Source organism: Strigops habroptila, chromosome W (genome assembly GCF_004027225.2).
Source record: "Strigops habroptila isolate Jane chromosome W, bStrHab1.2.pri, whole genome shotgun sequence".
NCBI lineage: Eukaryota > Metazoa > Chordata > Aves > Psittaciformes > Psittacidae > Strigops > Strigops habroptila.
In genome coordinates this window covers 8,722,086-8,739,774 of record NC_044301.2, presented here as the reverse complement: position 1 = coordinate 8,739,774, position 17,689 = coordinate 8,722,086, and the positions used below count along the sequence as shown (strand labels likewise).

The 17,689-nt window shown below is 36.9% G+C and overlaps 1 protein-coding gene across 1 annotated transcript in view; it reads left to right on the top strand.

Annotated features, from left to right (window-relative positions):
• LOC115619242 (transcription initiation factor TFIID subunit 4-like) overlaps positions 1-17,689 on the top strand; it is an 85,446-nt gene that overhangs the window by 32,626 nt on the left and 35,131 nt on the right. The window contains exons 8-9 of the mRNA XM_030511292.1: positions 7,917-8,022; positions 11,690-11,804. Coding sequence (XP_030367152.1) covers positions 7,917-8,022; positions 11,690-11,804 — 221 coding nt within the window. The remainder of the gene's footprint in view (positions 1-7,916; positions 8,023-11,689; positions 11,805-17,689) is intronic.

Genomic DNA, 17,689 nt, shown 5'->3' with positions numbered 1-17,689 from the left:
CATGTTGGGCACCACAAGGGACTGTCGTGGTTTAAGCCTAGCCGGTAACTTGGAGCTACTTATCTCCTTGCTCACTCCCCCCTTCCCCCCCCCGGGCAGGATAGGATGAATCAGGAGAATGTAAACCCCACGGATTCAGTTAAGAACAGTCCAATAACTAAAGTATAATATAAAATTACTACTACTACTAACAATAAGGGAAGTAACAAGGTGAGGGAATATAAAATTTAAAAGGAGCTAAAAACTGCTAAAGCAATTTATCGTGTAGATTGGTTTGATGGGTTAAAGAATTTTTCTTTAGTCGTAGGTCTAGGACTGAGTTTTCATCTTACTGGGTGCATTTTCCAGAAGGTAGGAAACTGCGCAGAAGAAACCTATGCTTAGTACTTTTCCTTTTCTAGAAAATATTTAGGGAGAAGCAAATACCTTCAAAATTGTAGTTTATTATTTTATTGCAAAACTGGCATTCAGTATTTGCTTTCAATTTATCAGTAATTAGTTAATTGAACTAAACATTACATTTAAGCAAGCACTTCTTAATGGCCCTCAAATTAGTTCTATACAGACAAAAGCAGCATCAGACAGTAAGATCTATTGCATAAAAAAAAAGAAAAACAAAACCTTACACACCACGACAACCATCAACTCAGGTGCCAGGTAGGCAACCCAGCAGGATCTCCATATCACACTTATAATTGTTCTTAAGTGTTGACTTTTTTGTGATTACAGTTATCACATTCTTCACACTTAGTGCTCCCTGAAATCAGAGCACAGCAAAGAGCTGCTGGCCATCTTGCATGGGACTTGTCTGGAAGAGGAAGATTACAGCTGGCTTGCCTAGGGGTGGCCAGCACTGATGGAGGAAACTGGCTGAGCTCCAGATTTTCCAAGCTTGAAGCTCACTGGAGAGAGTTCCAGCTGGCCTTGCAAACTGTCCAGCTGCAGAAGGGCAAGCCTGTTTTGGAATATAGATCCTTCTATACCAGCCACTTTACAGTAATCTAGTTTCTTTAAAAATGTGGAGAATCTGTTAGCTGTTCGTTTCTTTTGACTCTCTTTTACAAAATGGTCAGATGTAGTGATACTTCTTCCAGTTACATGGAGGTATCTTATGACATGGGAATTCTGTGTATGCTGTTCAGCATACAGTGTAGATTGCACAAAGGAGACCAGCATTAAAATGTATAGTGTTACTAGAGATGAAAGAGGAGACTATTTTATTTATCTGGTTTGTAACATACTAGAATCACATTCCAAAATGGTGAAAAAGCTATGCTTTAAAGAGCTAGATAGTGCTGTTAGTACTGGTAACTACTGCTAGCTAGGGAAAAGGAGAATAATCTTAGGCTAATATTTTATTGATGAGACACTAATGAGATAAGGCAGCAATCTTTTTTTTTTTAATTGTTCTAAGAGCAGCTTTCAAAGTTTGTCTAAATTGTCATTCTTAGGGTGCAGGAGCTCTCTATAGCCTTATATATGCAGATGTTGCCTGTCTTGTTCTGGCTGTTACGGCAGGTAAAATTTCTATGAATGAGAGATGTTCTCTATTAAGTGCGTTGAAGTTTTTAAGTAGATTGATGAGTAATGGAGATCAATGAGCGCTTTATATATTGACTTGACACTGCATTGTAAGGAGAAAGCACTCCTGGAGGTTGAAGCCAGTTATTAAATTTAAATGACAAAGGAACAGTAAGAAATTCAAAGCAATTAATCTTAATTAAAAAGAATTTAATTATATGCAAGGTTATATAAAGATTTGTGCAGGTCTGGGATTAGGAAAGATGTGTAGAAATACATCTGGACATTTGTTGCTGCAGTAAATCGTGTACAGTGTCTGGAGGGAAGATTTCACCATCTTCTAAGTTACATTGGAATAGTACTTGCTAAAACATTTACTAATGCTTTTCCACAGACTGTCATAGTGGTTGGAGGCTCCCAAAAGGTGAGGTAGAGTGATAATGAAGTTTGGAAACAAGATACAACAGCAGAATAAGCATTATGCTATATGGGGATGTTCTGCTTTGCTTTTTAATTCTCTATTGAAGCTTAAATGATAATTTGTACACATTTTAGTGACTCACAGGAAATAATTTTCTTGTCCTGTGTGCAAGGCACCTTAGGAATGGAAGAGTAAAATGTGGCTATTTGGGTAAAAGAAGTAGTTTCTATTAATGAACTAATAAAGATTTAGTTGATGACTTAGAATTTGGTGTACAATAAAACTTAAATAAAAATGGCCGTTGAGCAGTAGATGTCTGGGATCCACTAACAGGAATAAAGCCTATATTTGACAAATTGTATGCCTATTTGAAATACAGCCTAGTAGTTTTCTTAGTTATTATGGACTTTCAGAATTTTGTGGCTGTACCTTAATATAAGGAGGATATTGGCAGAGAATGTTGTTTGGAAATGAGTAATAAAAGATGGCAATTAAAGATCAGACTTGAAAGCAAAGACTGAAAGAAAAGATTAAGAGAATTAAACCCATGTAACTTGGTCAAATGCTGACTAGAAAGGAGCATAAAAACCATTTACAAATATTTTAAGGATTTAAACATCAAAGTATATCAATGAATTATTTAGAGCGGTCTGGGACAGTGTAAATATCAATAACAGGCTATAATTAAGCAAGGTAGGATTTAGGCAGGATATAAAGCAAAATATCCTTACAGAAAGACAGATTATTAGATGGTAGCTCAGGCTCCCAAAGGCAGTGATGAAACAGGCATCACTGAAAATGTTCAAAATTAGACCAGATGAAATATTGTAGGAAGAATTGAATCATAAATTAAGTAGCACGTGACACAAGTGATCCAGTGGCTTTTGGTTTTATTTTTCTTCATTGCTTCTTTGAAAACGTATACTTAATGGAACAGTATTGCCATATTAACATTAAAAAATATGTGCTGAGCTTTAAAAAAGTTCCTATCTTTTTTTTTTTTGCTTATGCAAATTTTGAGGTACTGTTGAAAAATTGTAACTGTTACAGCATGGTAACCAATGGTAAATATGAAATCTAGGCCCATAAAAGCATGAACATTGTAAGTTAATGCTGCCAGATTACATGATAGCTAAGGTTTGATATGACATTTATCTTCAGGAGTGAGTAGACTGATAAATCACAAGTGGCATGGCCACAAGTAAGTTAGCAAGTGTTTACTCATGAGTGAAGATAAATGTCATATCAGACCATAGCCATTCTGAATTTTGTATGTTTACAAGTGGTTTGTTTCTTCCTTTCACAATACTTTTTTTTGAAGTGAGCAAAAAAAAAAAAAAAAAAAGCTTGGTAAAGGATATATTTTCCAAATGTCTTTTTTTTTTTTTCCCCTTTTTTTTTCTTCTCTCTTTGCAAAAGCTTCTATTTCCTATGCTTTTGTTTTTATTGCTGTATTTTATATGCTTAAGTTTTTGGATCAGGTGTTTTTGTTGCAAGGTGTGATTTGTTGAGTTAGACTGATATTGCAGCCCTTGTTAAGTAAGGGGAAGCATATCGTTGGGGCCCCATGCATCTGCATTGGTAAAGGAGCATCTAGATTGTTGAAGACTTGCAAAATCCTTGTCCTCAAAAACTTTAGTAGTGAGTTCTAATGTAATTGTCCTAAAGGATTTTTCTTTTCAGTGGTTTTTAGGTAGTTTTCATTTTTATTTAGTATCTCCTGTTTGCATAAGAGAAAGGGAACAGAAGTTATCAGTCTTTCTGCTTTTATACATTTTCTGTGCTTTGGCTGAATTCTTTCTCAGCCTGAATTTGTTGGTCATTTGCACTGTTAATTAGTGGTCTGCGTTCTTATCTGTAATTTATTTTTTGTCCTGTAATAACACATACGGTAGAAGATTCACACCTGTCATAGTATGATCATCACCTTTTGGCTTGAGACTGGGACCAGAGAGCACTATTACTTTGTTCTCATATAGTTATTGAATCCTTTTTCAAGAAGGGCCTTAAGAAAAGTTAGTATTTCAGCTGTCACCACTTTGTTATTCTGGTTATCAGTAGCGTGACTATTAAATACCCTTTTTTCATTTTTTTAAGTCTGCTTAATTTGTGGAAACACCCTTGTATAAACATCCTTTAACAGATGTGAAAATAAAGTTAACTTTAGCAGTGGACAGAGTAGTAGTTTGAAGCATTCAGAAAGTTAGAAAAGGAACTTGTCTGGAGGAGCAGACAAATGGTGAATCAATGTGAACTTGACTAGTGGAGTGGAAAGATGATGGTTAATGGGACAATTGGGAAGATGAAATAAAAAAAGGGAGAATACTTTCTGTTGTGAGAAATGTTATTTCATAAAACAAAAATTTAGGTAGCTTTTCGCATATTGCACCCAGAGAAGCAGTGCCATGACTTTCCTGCTTCAGTGTGTTCCTTGAAGAGCTCCAAAGTGCAGCAGTCTAGGAGATGATTCTTCAACTTTTGATTGATAAATGAAGAGGAATGAAAGGAAGAAGTATATGACAGTACTTGCTGTCTCAGCACTGTCTTGATCATAATTTTGTTTGGCAATCTTGCTATTTTCTAATTTTTCAGTGGCTAAATCAGATTAAATATTTTCTGTTTTCTGTGACTTTGTTGTTATTGTTCTGCTGTTGTGCTTGTTGTCTTCAGTGGTGGAAATAATGAAAATGGCTTCCCTTCTTTTTAGTGGAGATGGAACGATTAACATTTTCTGTAAACTTTGAAGATATTCTGTCTTGTTACCTTTTCTGACTCAGCACTTTTATAAGATCATTGATAATATGGTTATGGATGTAGTGGTAAAAGGTTGGAAAGGACTTCTGGAGGTGTCTAGTCCAACCTCCTCCTTACAGGTTAGCATGTTGCCCAGCACCTTGACCAGTCATGTTTTGAGCATCTTCAAGATGAGATTATACAGTCTCTCTGGGCAACCTGTTCCAGTGCTTGCCCACCCTCATGGTAAATTTTCTTTTTCTTACATTAAATTGAAATTTCCCATATTCCAACTTGTGCCTATTGTGTCACATCCTTCTGCTCTGCACCTCTGAGAGAGTCTGGCTCTATCTTCTCTACATCTTCCCATGAGGTGGTTGCAGACAGCAATAAGATCTTCCCTTTTCTGAAGGCTGAAGTAATGTCTCTGATAACCTCAGCATACTAAAACATCCGCTTCTGAATCTTCTAGATCAGTCTGGGTTAGTAAATTGGTCCTTATGAAAAGATCATTTGGGATTCAGCATTGGTTCAGCATCTGAATAGATAGCATTAGATGGGGTACACTCGTGTGTGTTTTTAGGCTGTGAGAAATATGAAATAATTTAATCATCTCCCAGACTAGCTTGCTAGTACCTTGTTCATTGTCTACACTTTTCATGCTGAGTTAAGGACATAATAATACTGTGTTTGCTGTTAGGAAAATATGCAAGAGGGTTAGAACAGTTTGAATTATTTTGATTGATGAAGAGTGGTTTAAGTTGTTTATAATTTTAATGCACAGTCAAGTAACTTTGATTCATCAGTTTTTACTATGTTCCTTGTTTGCTGCCAAAGGTTACACATTCTGTTTCAGAAACAAATTGCTAATGTTCATTTCTTAATCACTTCCAGTTCTGAAGGTTACATCTGTGTTGAAAGGTATCTTAAAACTATAGAAACTGGAATTTAGGTTACTGTAAAATATTGCTCTGAGTTCAGGCGCAGTTGTTCCTTTTAGAGAGTACGCGCTTGTTGCTGATTGGTTTCTGTATGGAATTTAAGGTGATGATTTTGATCTGTGCCCCTTTATTTCTCAGTAATTTTCTACTCTTTCAGCACTTCTACATATGTTGAAATCCTCGTACAGTAGTTATTAAAGGACATTTTTTGAATGTATTTGATAGCAAAGAAAGCATTGCCATTATTTATGTAATCTTAAATGGTTAAATACTGTTCTACCTTTTATGGTGTTAGTGGGTAATATTTTAGGGCATTCACATGGAAATATTAAACGGGTGAAACAGAACTTGATTCTGAACTGTAGAAGTTGCTTGCTTCACAGAGGAAAAAAAATGGAATTGCAGACGATTACTGTAATACCAGATAGTAATTCTATCCACAGGTCACACACATCTCCTTTTTGGCCTGGCTTCTGGCCAGTTAAGGTATGGCTGCTTTTCTTCACTATTCTCTAACAATTCATCCAATAAATTATTTTAAAAGTGGCAACATTCTCCTTGTTTTTCCATACCAATGCGGTCTCTCCTCCTCTCCCCTATAGGCTATTCTGTCTCCTTACTTATTAAAATATACTTGTACATGTTTCCTGTGCATCAAAATGCAGTCAAATTCCACTTTCCCCCCTCATTTTCACTTACCACCTCTATTTCTTTCCTGTTTTAAGCATGGTAGCTACTTTACTCTTTCCCCTCAGTGTTACTATTTGCTCACTGCTTGTCTTGACCAAGTAAATTTACATCCATTTGTTCTATTTTTGTGCTTAGTACATTTTCCTTCATTGTCTGTAGTTGAAGACGAATCCTTAATCTTTTTTATCCCTTTTCTCTTTCTGCAAGGTAGATATTGCTAATACTTCTACATCCACAAGTTTATTATGACTTTTAAACTTCCAGTATTTTAGGATGTATAGAATGCAATTTCGTAACTTCAAAATGGCCCTGTTTGTTTGTTTTGGGTTGTTTGTTTTTTTTTTTTTTTTTTTTTTCTCCAGACTACATCACAGGTCTTGTTCCCTCATTACTCTTGTTTGTAGTTTTCACCTCTTCCTTATGGGAGCCTTGGTTCCTGCTGATTTTTACATCTCATTTGAAAATACTGTTTCTCTTTTCCTTTCTCCAAAGCATACTTGGAAGTCAGAGATGTGGCCATTCGTTATTCAGCTAAATAGTACAGTTTTAGATACACTTTGTAAGAATAATGCTAAGTGGTGCTGAACAAAGGTGCAGTGGTTCCTGTTTGCTTCAGGTAGCCATGTGTAGCATGGCATGTTGTCCTCCAGGAGGGAATACTGCATCCTGTGGGTGTGAGACCGATATATGTAATTTGGGAACAGCAGACACATTATGCAGTGGGAGTAACATAGTTGTGACTGCGAAGAGCACGTGAATTCTGAAGTCGTCATGCATGAGCTGTGGTTGTAATCTTATTTGCAGCTATTTGCCTGTGTTTTGTTTTTAAAGTTTATTTATGGACTTTTTTCCAGCTCTGCAGCACCCACACATCTTTTACTCTTCTGTTCATTACATCCGTGCCTACCTTGTCCTTGATTTCATGAGCATACATTTTGCTGTTGCTTACATGTGACCCTTGCAGGTTTTTTCTTTTTGATTTAATTTGTTTATGGGTCAAATTCTAAGTTTCTAACCCAGTTTCAGTTTTGGGTAAGGACTTCAGAAATTGGCTTAGTAGTAAGTGAAACCTTGAGAATATCCAGTTAACATTTAAAAGATGAATAGTATATGATTGCTACAAAACATTGTTTTCTTTCTTGTGTATATCTGACTTTAGAACCTGTAATATTTTAGAATTTACTTTTAGCATGTATTTTTTTTAAAAGCATAGCTATATAGTGAAAGGCCTCATGGTTGTAGGCGGATACCGCTAAAGTTATTGCAGCATTTTCTTCTACAAAAATTCTTTTATTCCTAGTAAAATTTCTGAAGACAAAAGTCTAAACTTAAATATTAACCTTACTACTTTGAAATAGATTTTTGATGAAGGTTGTGACATGACATTTGTGTCGAATATGGTTTGTTGTTTTTTTTTTTTAAAGCATGACAACAAAATAGGTACGTACACACACACACAACCACATGCATTACATGAATATGACTTTCGTCACTAGCTGGTTGTGTTTTTGAAGATCTACATGCTTATATTAGTAATTAAAGGTATTAGTATATTTATGTTGTGTGTGTTTGTGTATAAAGAGTTTAATATACTTTTTTTTTAATAATAGCAGATTATCCAGTCAACATCTGCTCAAACTGTGAAACGAACCCCTGCTTGCCAGACTACTCAGATTAGGATGCCGGTGGTAATAACTCAGACCATTAGACCACAAGGTATGGGTTTAAATGTTTTAGTGAGATTGTTACCTTTGTATGAATTTCATTGTAATTACAAACTAGTAGCATGGGAAAAACTTACAGTGTTGACATTGGCAGGCTTGACATTTATTTTTTACTTTATACGGGCTGAGGAATGCATGTTTTTATTATGCAGTTTCAAGGTATTTCAGACCAACACAGCAAAATGTTTTGGAACTAACATGCTTAGCTCATTACTCAGCAGTTTTTCATGGTTCTGAAAGAAGTCAGAAACTCGACTCTTGCTGTCCTACACTCTTAACTCTGGGCCAAGAAAGAAATTCTTTTTTTTTTTTTTCTTTTTTTTCTTTCCCCCCCCCCCCCCCCCCCCCGAAGCCTAGAGGATGCCTCAGTGTAATCACCCTACTTCTAACTCTTACTGCTGAAGCAGAACATGATAGTCACTGTCTCTGCAGCTACAGAGGTCAAGGTAGGAACCCTAAAGAAATTTCTTAACCCCAAACTGCAGCAAGCTGACATGCCATGATTAGCCAGGGGAGCAAGAAGTGTGGTTTGAACACAACTTCCTCATCTCCCTCTGCACAGGTGGATTAATGCCTGGCTGATACATCCTACTTTCTAAGAGGGTTCTTGAAGCATTCTTACTTTCTAATAAATACCCATTTGTTTCTTTCCACCATTAGACCTGTTAGGCTTGTTTTTTATTTTTTCTGATTATGTGTGAGTATCTTTTTGGATGTGGGCATTTAGATGATTGAGGGTTTGTAATGGAATACAGAGCTTGTCATCTTTAGGTATTTAATCAGAAACCAAACTAGTTTAAACACACATAAAATCTATTCCTGACTATTTGACTTTACTGCTTGGTCTTTTCTGTCCTCCTTGGGAGAAGAAAGCATCAAAACCAGTTAACAGCAGTTGATGTTCTGCTGGCTCTGTTCTCTTCAGAGAATCCAAAAGTTGAATGGACATGGAGACCAAGCTGTCATTGTAATCCTGTAGGCTGTTTTTCCAAGTTAGGGGAAGAAATGCCATAAAAGGTGTATATTTGATAGCACTGATACTCACATCCCGAGTTTATTAACAGGGAAAGTATTTGACATCTTATAGCATGGACTTCCACTTCTGACTAATGTCTGAGAGTGAAGGCTGATTTAATTTCTTTGCTTGTTCAGTCTCATAAGTTGTGAAAGTCAACAGTGTGCCAAGAATTTGCATGATACTGGCATCTGCTTTTTAAACACTGGTTTCAGAATACAAATGTATTAATGATAACTATTGATCAGCCAATGAAATGCAACTTAACTGACAGTTTGGCTTAAGGAAGACAGTGGTTCATAAAGGTAAATTCATGCAAAGCCCTACTTTCAGGTGAGCTTATTCCTAATTACAAGCTTGTTTAAGCCCACCACTATATTCTTTTAATTACACAGAAATTTAGAAAACATCCCATTATAAAACTGCTTATCCTGCAGCCCATGTCTGGCAAAAAGTCTGCCTGTGTGCTTGCAGCTTTAAGAAATGCCACTATGGCATACTGTCAGATACCAGATTATTTTGATCTTGATGTATTGTTAAAACTTTCTATGGTAAACACCAGTATAATAATATTTTATACTGGCCTTAGGTATTCCTCTAGAAGGAAGTAAAATGCTGTAATAGGACGTGGTCTATATAGAAAACTAAAGTAGTATAATTTGGTGGAGTGTGGGGTTTTTGTTTTTGGTTTTGTTTTTTTTAAGACCAGTTACATCAGAACTGAGCTAACTTCCACTGAGTGGTGCATTTTCCTTCTCAGATTGGAGTGAATCTCCTAGTGCATTGTATATTAATGCATCCATGTGAACAGACTATAATGCTTTATAAAACAGTAGTATAGATAAAGTAGGCAAGATTTAAGGACTTTGATATTAATAAAATTATTTCCACATCAGGGAAAGTAACACTATAGTTATGGCACAAAAAATTCACACTCCTTTATCAAATCACTTATCAGTATAATAATTAGGTGAATTGCATCTTATGGATGGGGGAATTGAGCCATAGAATAATTACCCAGAGTATTCATTGCAGCTATTTAACCTGTGCAGAAATACAACTAAGCTACTAAATTTGGGCTTATTTCTCTAGATCATGCTACTTAAAGTTTGAAACAAGGACGCAGTGGTAAAAGACTCTATGTCATTACCAATCCCATGAAATATCTAAGCCCACAGGTGATTTGTGATTTAAACCAGAAAACTTCTATGTCATCCCAAAACTTATATTTACTTTGCCAGATCCATTTGAGTAGAATTACATATACATGGGGTGAAGGAAAGTGAGACTTATTTTTCCATATCCAGCGTAGACATACTCTTTTCCTGAGACCAAGAAGTTAACTTATCTGTTGCTGTACCTTTTTGGTACTTTTTAGCAAAACTTATCATATCATCTGTAGAAAACAAACCATTGATACTAGTTCTAAAGGAATATAATATTAATTCTGGAGGAGTGCCACTCTTACCTTAATCTTCTAGATGTTAATTGTAGAAAGCACAGATCTGCTAATTTTTATTATTCTGTTATTTCTTTCCTTCCAGTTCACTTAGTACCTTTCAATTAGTTCATCTTAATAGTTAAATGAACTGTCCGGTCTGTGAACTAATGTTATTTGTGACATCTCATGGACCCTGAATATTCTGATGAAAAAATATTTTTGTTCCCCAGGCTTGGAGCCTGAAGTCCTAAATCGGGTTTTGTATTTGCTAGTGTTGAGAGTCCACACAACAGTTGATGTATCCAGATTGAAGAACTGAACAAACAATTAAATTTTCACATGCCAAAACACAGGTGGGATTAAAGAAAACACAAAATATAACCCAAGTAAACGTGTTTAAGCAGTAAAGGAGGGCTTGCTCCAAAAGTTTCATTTGTCAGTGCTTTTTCAGTTGTATACTGATGAAATATTTTTAATAGTAATTATGCAGGTCTGTTAATTTTTCTAATTAGCAACATAAATTTGCAATTATTTTTGTTAGATATTGCCAAATGTCAGAGGAGGAATTAATATAATTTTTTTAATTTACTGTCACAAGGAGCTGATAGAGATATGAACAACTTTAAAATCATTGTTTTCAAAATAAGAAAGTAAAAGACAACCTTTATGAGGGGGATTATGTCAAATTTTACAATAGTGTTTTTTCTTTTGCATACAATATAAAACATTTTAAAATATTTAAAATAATGTTTTCAACTCTGAAAATACATGTTTTTCACTGCAACAAAGAACAATGACTATATAAAAAATATAAAAAGCATAGTTAATACCCTGAGTGACTGTGACTTATAGTGTCTGTATCAAGACCATTTCAAATTCTGCTTCTTTCTTCTGTGCAGATTATCTAGAAAAGTGGTTTACTGGCAATTGCAAACACACTTATAGCCATTATGTGTATTATAACCAGTTATGGCAAATGGTTTTCAGTTTTGGAATCTTCAGTATCCTGTAAATATTGAACAAACTGTAATGTTAATATAAATTTTGTATTTTAAATTGTTCTTCCTCAGCAGTGTAATCTTTAAAAATAATAACTTCCTTTGTTTGCAATTTACAGACAGTTAAATTTAGTTCCTGGACAGGAGGTTCTTTGATGTAAATTGTCTAAGACTGCTCATAATAACATTGTGTGGTGTTTTTCAGGCACACTAGGGAAGGCACCAACAATACAAGCCAGCAAAAGTCCTGGAGGCTTTGGTGTTCAGGTCTCTGCAAATCAGAAAAACAAGCTGAATGACCCTGGAGGTGGTTCTTTCAGGTAAAAAAAAATAAAAAAATAAGGGGGGGGGCAAAAAAAGAAAAAGCAGGGGGGTGCTGGGGGGGGGATCTTAAATACAAAATAGAATTTAGAATTAGCTTAACACCAGAGGGCAGTGTTTTACAATAATTCCTACCTTATGGTGATTGGATGACAATTTTCTTAGTTCTATTTTAAAAAGGGGGGGGGTGTCATGACATGTCTTGAGGATTTTCCCCTAAATGCACTTTTAAATGTTTAGTAAAGCCTTCAATTCTGTGGGTTATAATAAAACTTCTGGTAAATGGAATCATGTGTATGAAGTTTTTAAAAATACATGGTTGGTTTCATGTTATCAGATTCTAACATTCATGTGGAACTCTTGCTGAGAAGGTACTGAGTGTGATGAGAAGGCATCCTGTCTATAGGCTTCTTCAGCTAAGCTGCAGCTATGCCCTCATCAGCATAGAGAAAATGCTGTATGGTTTTGGGGTTGTTTTTTTGTGTGTGTGTGTGTGTGTGTCTGTATATAGGATTGTTGTTCTTGGTTTTAAAGAGAAGACATCTCTGTGTATATTTTTTTGCATGCTTACTCTTTGGTACCAGAGGTTGGAGCATTCTGTGGGTCCCTGTACTAACCAGGTGCTGCAAAGGTTCAACACAGTAGCATTGATGCTATACCAGTTCTTTTGTACTTCAAACTTTTTTGTTAATATGTATTTTGATATGTTTACTTTTTGTAGTGAAAAACTAATCGTTTACTGTATTTTGCTTATGCTACCATAATTTTAATTTTTTTTTTTCCACTGATGAAAGTACATTTTATTTGTGTTTAAACATTTTCTTCTTTGTTAAATGACAAAATATTCCTAGGTTTTCATTTTCATATTCTGGATTTCTTATATTGTTCTGACCTCATCAAACTAGTAATTAATTTTCAGGCTTATGCTTTTGCAGGTAAAGTAGAAGAGAATTTGTAGCTCTTTGAAATATCTCTGCTTTGAGGCTTGTCAGTATTGCAACTAATAGTGGTAGTACTTAGTATTAATCTAGAAGCAAAATAATTCAATTTTTTATTTTCCAATGCTTTTGCCTCCCACTGAGTATTTAAATGATTTAAAATGTCTGTTGGGTTCAATTGTACTGTCTTAATAAGTATTTTTTATGTTTGTAAGCAACATGAACATTTATTCTTCATTAGTATAGCTTTCAATTTTACATACACCAAAAGGGACAGCATTTTTTTAACTGGATGTTGTAAACTGTGCCAGGATTGATTCTTGCATTCACTTAGTTTATACATAGAATATATTAGGTTAGCTGGAATTGTTAATTTTTCCCTTGGGGAGAAGCAAATGCTTAAGGCACTGAGTCATAAATCAATAAATCTTTAGTGAGTTGGGTAAATAAGCTGTCAAGGGTGTATGTCATTTTTCCTCTAGAGAACAAATTTTAGTCAGAATGAATATGTTTGTTTGCTTTCATCGTTTTCTCCTTCAAAATAGTAAGACACAAAGCTGCATTTAAATAAGTCCATAAAATTGCAAGGATTTATTAAACAGCAGCAAAGATCAAGCTTTTTCTTGATATCCTAACAAAGAATTCAGTTGTTTGCATATTTGCATTTCAACCCCTAACCTCTCCTAAGGACAAATAGATGTCTGACTAGTAAGCCTAAAGGCACAGAGCTGGAAATCTGTATTAATCCTCTGAATGCTGACTAATTTTCCTCAACATTCCCTGTGTGTGTGAAGAATGTGTTTTTTAGCCAGAAGGCAAACTGGCATCTAAAGCAAAGCAAGAATTTTGAAAAATAGTTATGTATAAATTTATTTTGCCCCTAGTGTTTTATTATTATTTGTTTCATTATTTTATTTTCTACTTTCTTTAAAATAACTTACTTGAGCTTTTCACTTTTGTGAGCAAAATGTTGGTCACTAGAAATGGAAATGTAAACTTGATTTTCAGTTTCTTCTGGACTGGAAAATAGAAGAAAGAATTACATAAAAGATGTAGCAATGAGGAATTTTGCAAATTACAGCTTAGCCTTTAATGTCAGCATTTATTAATGAACTCTAAGACTGCTTATATGGATATTATAGTAGCTGTTCTATGACGCAGAGTTTTCAACCCAGAACTTCTGTAACGTAAAGTTGTATTGATGAAATTTTGTCACTTTTTTTGGTATTAAACTTTATTGTTGCTAAATTTTTCAGAGAGAACTACAGACAACTCCATCTAGTTGACTTTTCAACTATGTTAATACCTAAGGATGGAAATTTGAATTCTGTTTTTTATAATTGTTTGTTTTACAGTAGACATCCAGACTTGCACTTGTACCATAATAGTCAGCTAGAGGTTTCTGTAGTCAAGAGAGATGAACATACTAACATAATCTACCATTGATGACAGTGAAAGTAGCAAACTGTCAAAGTAATTATTAGCCATAGTTCAGACTGTGGCAAATATAAAGAACTAGCGGAAACATTTGTTCCCCTTGATACTGAGTCAGAATAGTTTCAGTTGGTAGGGACATTGGGAGGTCAACTAGACCAACTTCTGATTCAGAGTAGGTTTGGTTAGATCAGAGACTGGTCCAATCTACATATCTCCAAGGATGGAGATACGTGTTTGTACTCTTGTATTATCCTACCACTTCCTAACTATATTGAGTAAGGCTTAGTGGCATTGCATGTACAACAAGGCAAGAAGCGGACAGAACCATTCTTAATGTGTTATGGACAACTGTGCAAATGCTTTGGGTTTTCTTTCTTATTTTCAGATAAGATTATTTTTTGTAATTGCACAAATCTTTTTAATGAAGAAGAGAGGGGGAGGTATTACAATAGGTTGAATGCAGGAGAAAGAGCTGAACTCTTAGACTATTTTAAGATGTAGCTTGCGTTTCAAAAGAGTTTGAGAAACCATGCTATCTTCTTAAAAATAGCATGTATGTTGGAATGTTAGATTTATCTCATAAGACTTGGAATTTATTCCAGTAAAAACCAGAAATAATTACCGAAACAATATAATTAGTATGAGCACAGTAATATACACCAAGAAATATGAAATTGTTAAATACGATTCTGGGATGAAAAGGGAAAGATAGACAGTAATCATCAATCTAGATGATCACTGGACGGCTTCTTTGTTCCACAGAATGACTTCTGAAAATTCACTCTGGATTTAAAAGTTGACTTTCATAGGAAATAGTTTTGTGAGAATGCCAGCCCTCTTAATATATAAATGTGTGTGTTTCAGTATCCAAATCCAAGCTTTTATTCATGAAGTTCCTCAAGGTCAAAAAGAACATATTGATTTCCCCTTTAGACTGAAAAAAATGTAGTCCCGACTATGATTAAAATATCTTATATCTATCTTCCATGTAACATGAAAAAAAAATAAAATACGTACTCACATTAGATTGCTAATGTAAAATGGAAGAAAATTATTCTGTCCAGAAATTAGTGATGATCATTATAAGTGCAGTTGCATTGATTTTGGTAATTTCATTGGAATCCTGGTTTGTGCCCAAATTAATTGTGTGGTTTTACTTCAGGCAATATTTTTTTATTTATAATGTGGTCTCAGATCTGTACTCTGAAATAAAATAGTAAGAGCTAAAATGCTAAGCAAAAGGAAGGTACAAGATAGATAGAAATTCTCAGCTATTAAGTAAAAGTAGAGATCATAGAATCATAGAATAGTTCGAGTTGGAAAGGACCTTAAGATCATCTAGTTCCAACTCCCCTGACATGGGCAGGGACACCTCGCACTAAACCATGTGGTCCAAGGCTCTGTCCAACCTGGCCTTGAACACCGCCACGGATGGAGCATCCACAACCTCCCTGGGCAACCCATTCCAGTGCCTCACCACCCTCACAGTAAAGAACTTCTTCCTTATATCTAAACTGAACGTCCCCTGTTTAAGTTTGAAGCCATTACCCCTTGTCCTATCACTACAGTCCCTAAGGAAGAGTCCCTCCCCAGCATACTTGTAGGCCCCCTTCAGATACTGGAAGGCTGCTATGAGGTCTCCACGCAGCCTTCTCTTCTCCAGGCTGAACAGCCCCAACTTTCTCAGCCTGTCTTCATACGGGAGGTGCTCCAGCCCTCTTATCATCCTCGTGGCCCTCCTCTGGACTCGCTCCAACAGCTCCATGTCCTTTTTATGTTGAGGACACCAGAACTGTACACAATACTCCAAGTGAGGTCTCACGAGAGCAGAGTAGAGGGGCAGGATCACCTCCTTCGACCTGCTGGTCACGCTTCTTTTGATGCAGCCCAGGATACGGTTGGCTTTCTGGGCTGCGAGCGCACACTGAAGCCGGCTCATGTTAAGCTTCTCATCAACCAACACCCCCAAGTCCTTTTCCACAGGGCTGCTCTGAATCTCTTCTCCACCCAACCTGTAGCAGTGCCTGGGATTGCCCCTACCCAGGTGTAGGACCTTACACTTGGCTTGGTTAAACTTCATAAGGTTGGCATTGGCCCACCTCTCAAGCGTGTCAAGATCCCTCTGGATGGCATCCCTTCCCTCCAGTGTATCAACCGAACCACACAGCTTGGTGTTGTCGGCAAACTTGCTGAGGGCGCACTCAATCCCACTGTCCATGTCGCCGACAAAGATGTTGAACAGGACCGGTCCCAACACCGATCCCTGGGGGACACCGCTCGTTACAGGTTTCCAACTGGACATCGAGCCATTTACCACAACTTTCTGCGTGCGGCCATCGAGCCAGTTCTTTATCCACCGAGTGGTCCATCTATCAAATTGATGTCTCTCCAATTTAGAGACAAGGATGTCATGCGGGACAGTGTCGAACGCTTTGCACAAGTCCAGGTAGATGACGTCAACTGCTCTGCCGCTGTCCATCAGTTCCGTGGCTCCATCATAGAAGGCCACCAAATTGGTCAGGCAGGATTTCCCCTTAGTGAAGCCATGTTGGCTGTCACCAACCACCTCGTTGTTTTTCATGTGCCTTAGCATGTTTTCCAGGAGAAACTGTTCCAAGATTTTGCCAGGCACAGAGGTGAGGCTGACTGGTCTGTAGTTCCCTGGGTCTTCCATCTTCCCCTTCTTGAAAATGGGGGTTATATTACCCTTCTTCCAGTCATCAGGAACTTCACCTGACTGCCAGGATTTTTCAAATATGATGGACAGTGGTTTAGCAACTTGATTCGCCAGCTCCCTCAGGACCCATGGATGGATTTCATCAGGTCCCATGGACTTGTGCACATTCAGGTTCTTAAGATGGTCTCGAACCTGATCCTCTCCTACAGTGGGCCGAAGGTCTTCATTTTCACAATCCCTGCATTTGCTTTCCAAGACTTTCGTGGTGTGGTCAGAGCATTTGCTAGTGAAGACTGATGCAAAGAAGTCATTAAGAACCTCAGCCTTCTCCAAATCCATGGTAGCCAGTTCTGATAGCTTCCGGAGAGGGCCCACGTTGTCCCTAGTCTGTCTTTTATTTGCTACGTATCTATAGAATCCTTTCCTGTTATCTTTTACATCCCTTGCCAAACTTAATTCTAGCTGGGCCTTAGCTTTCCTAACCTGGTCCCTAGCTTCCCGGGCAATGCTCCTATATTCTTCCCAGGCCGCCTGTCCTCGCTTCCACCTTCTATAAGCTTCTTTTTCCCCTCTAAGTTTCCTCAGCGGCTCCTTGTCCATCCATGGAGGTCTCCTGGCCCTCCTGCCGCACTTTCTTCTAGTCGGGATGCAACACTCTTGAGCATGTAGCAGGTGATCCTTGAATATTGACCAGCAGTCTTGGGCCCCCCTGCCCTCTAGGACTGTATCCCATGAAACCTTACTAAGGAGGTTCCTGAAGAGGCCAAAGTCTGCTTTCTTGAAGTCCAGGGCAGTGAGCTTGCTGCATGCTCTTCTCACTGTCCTGAGGATC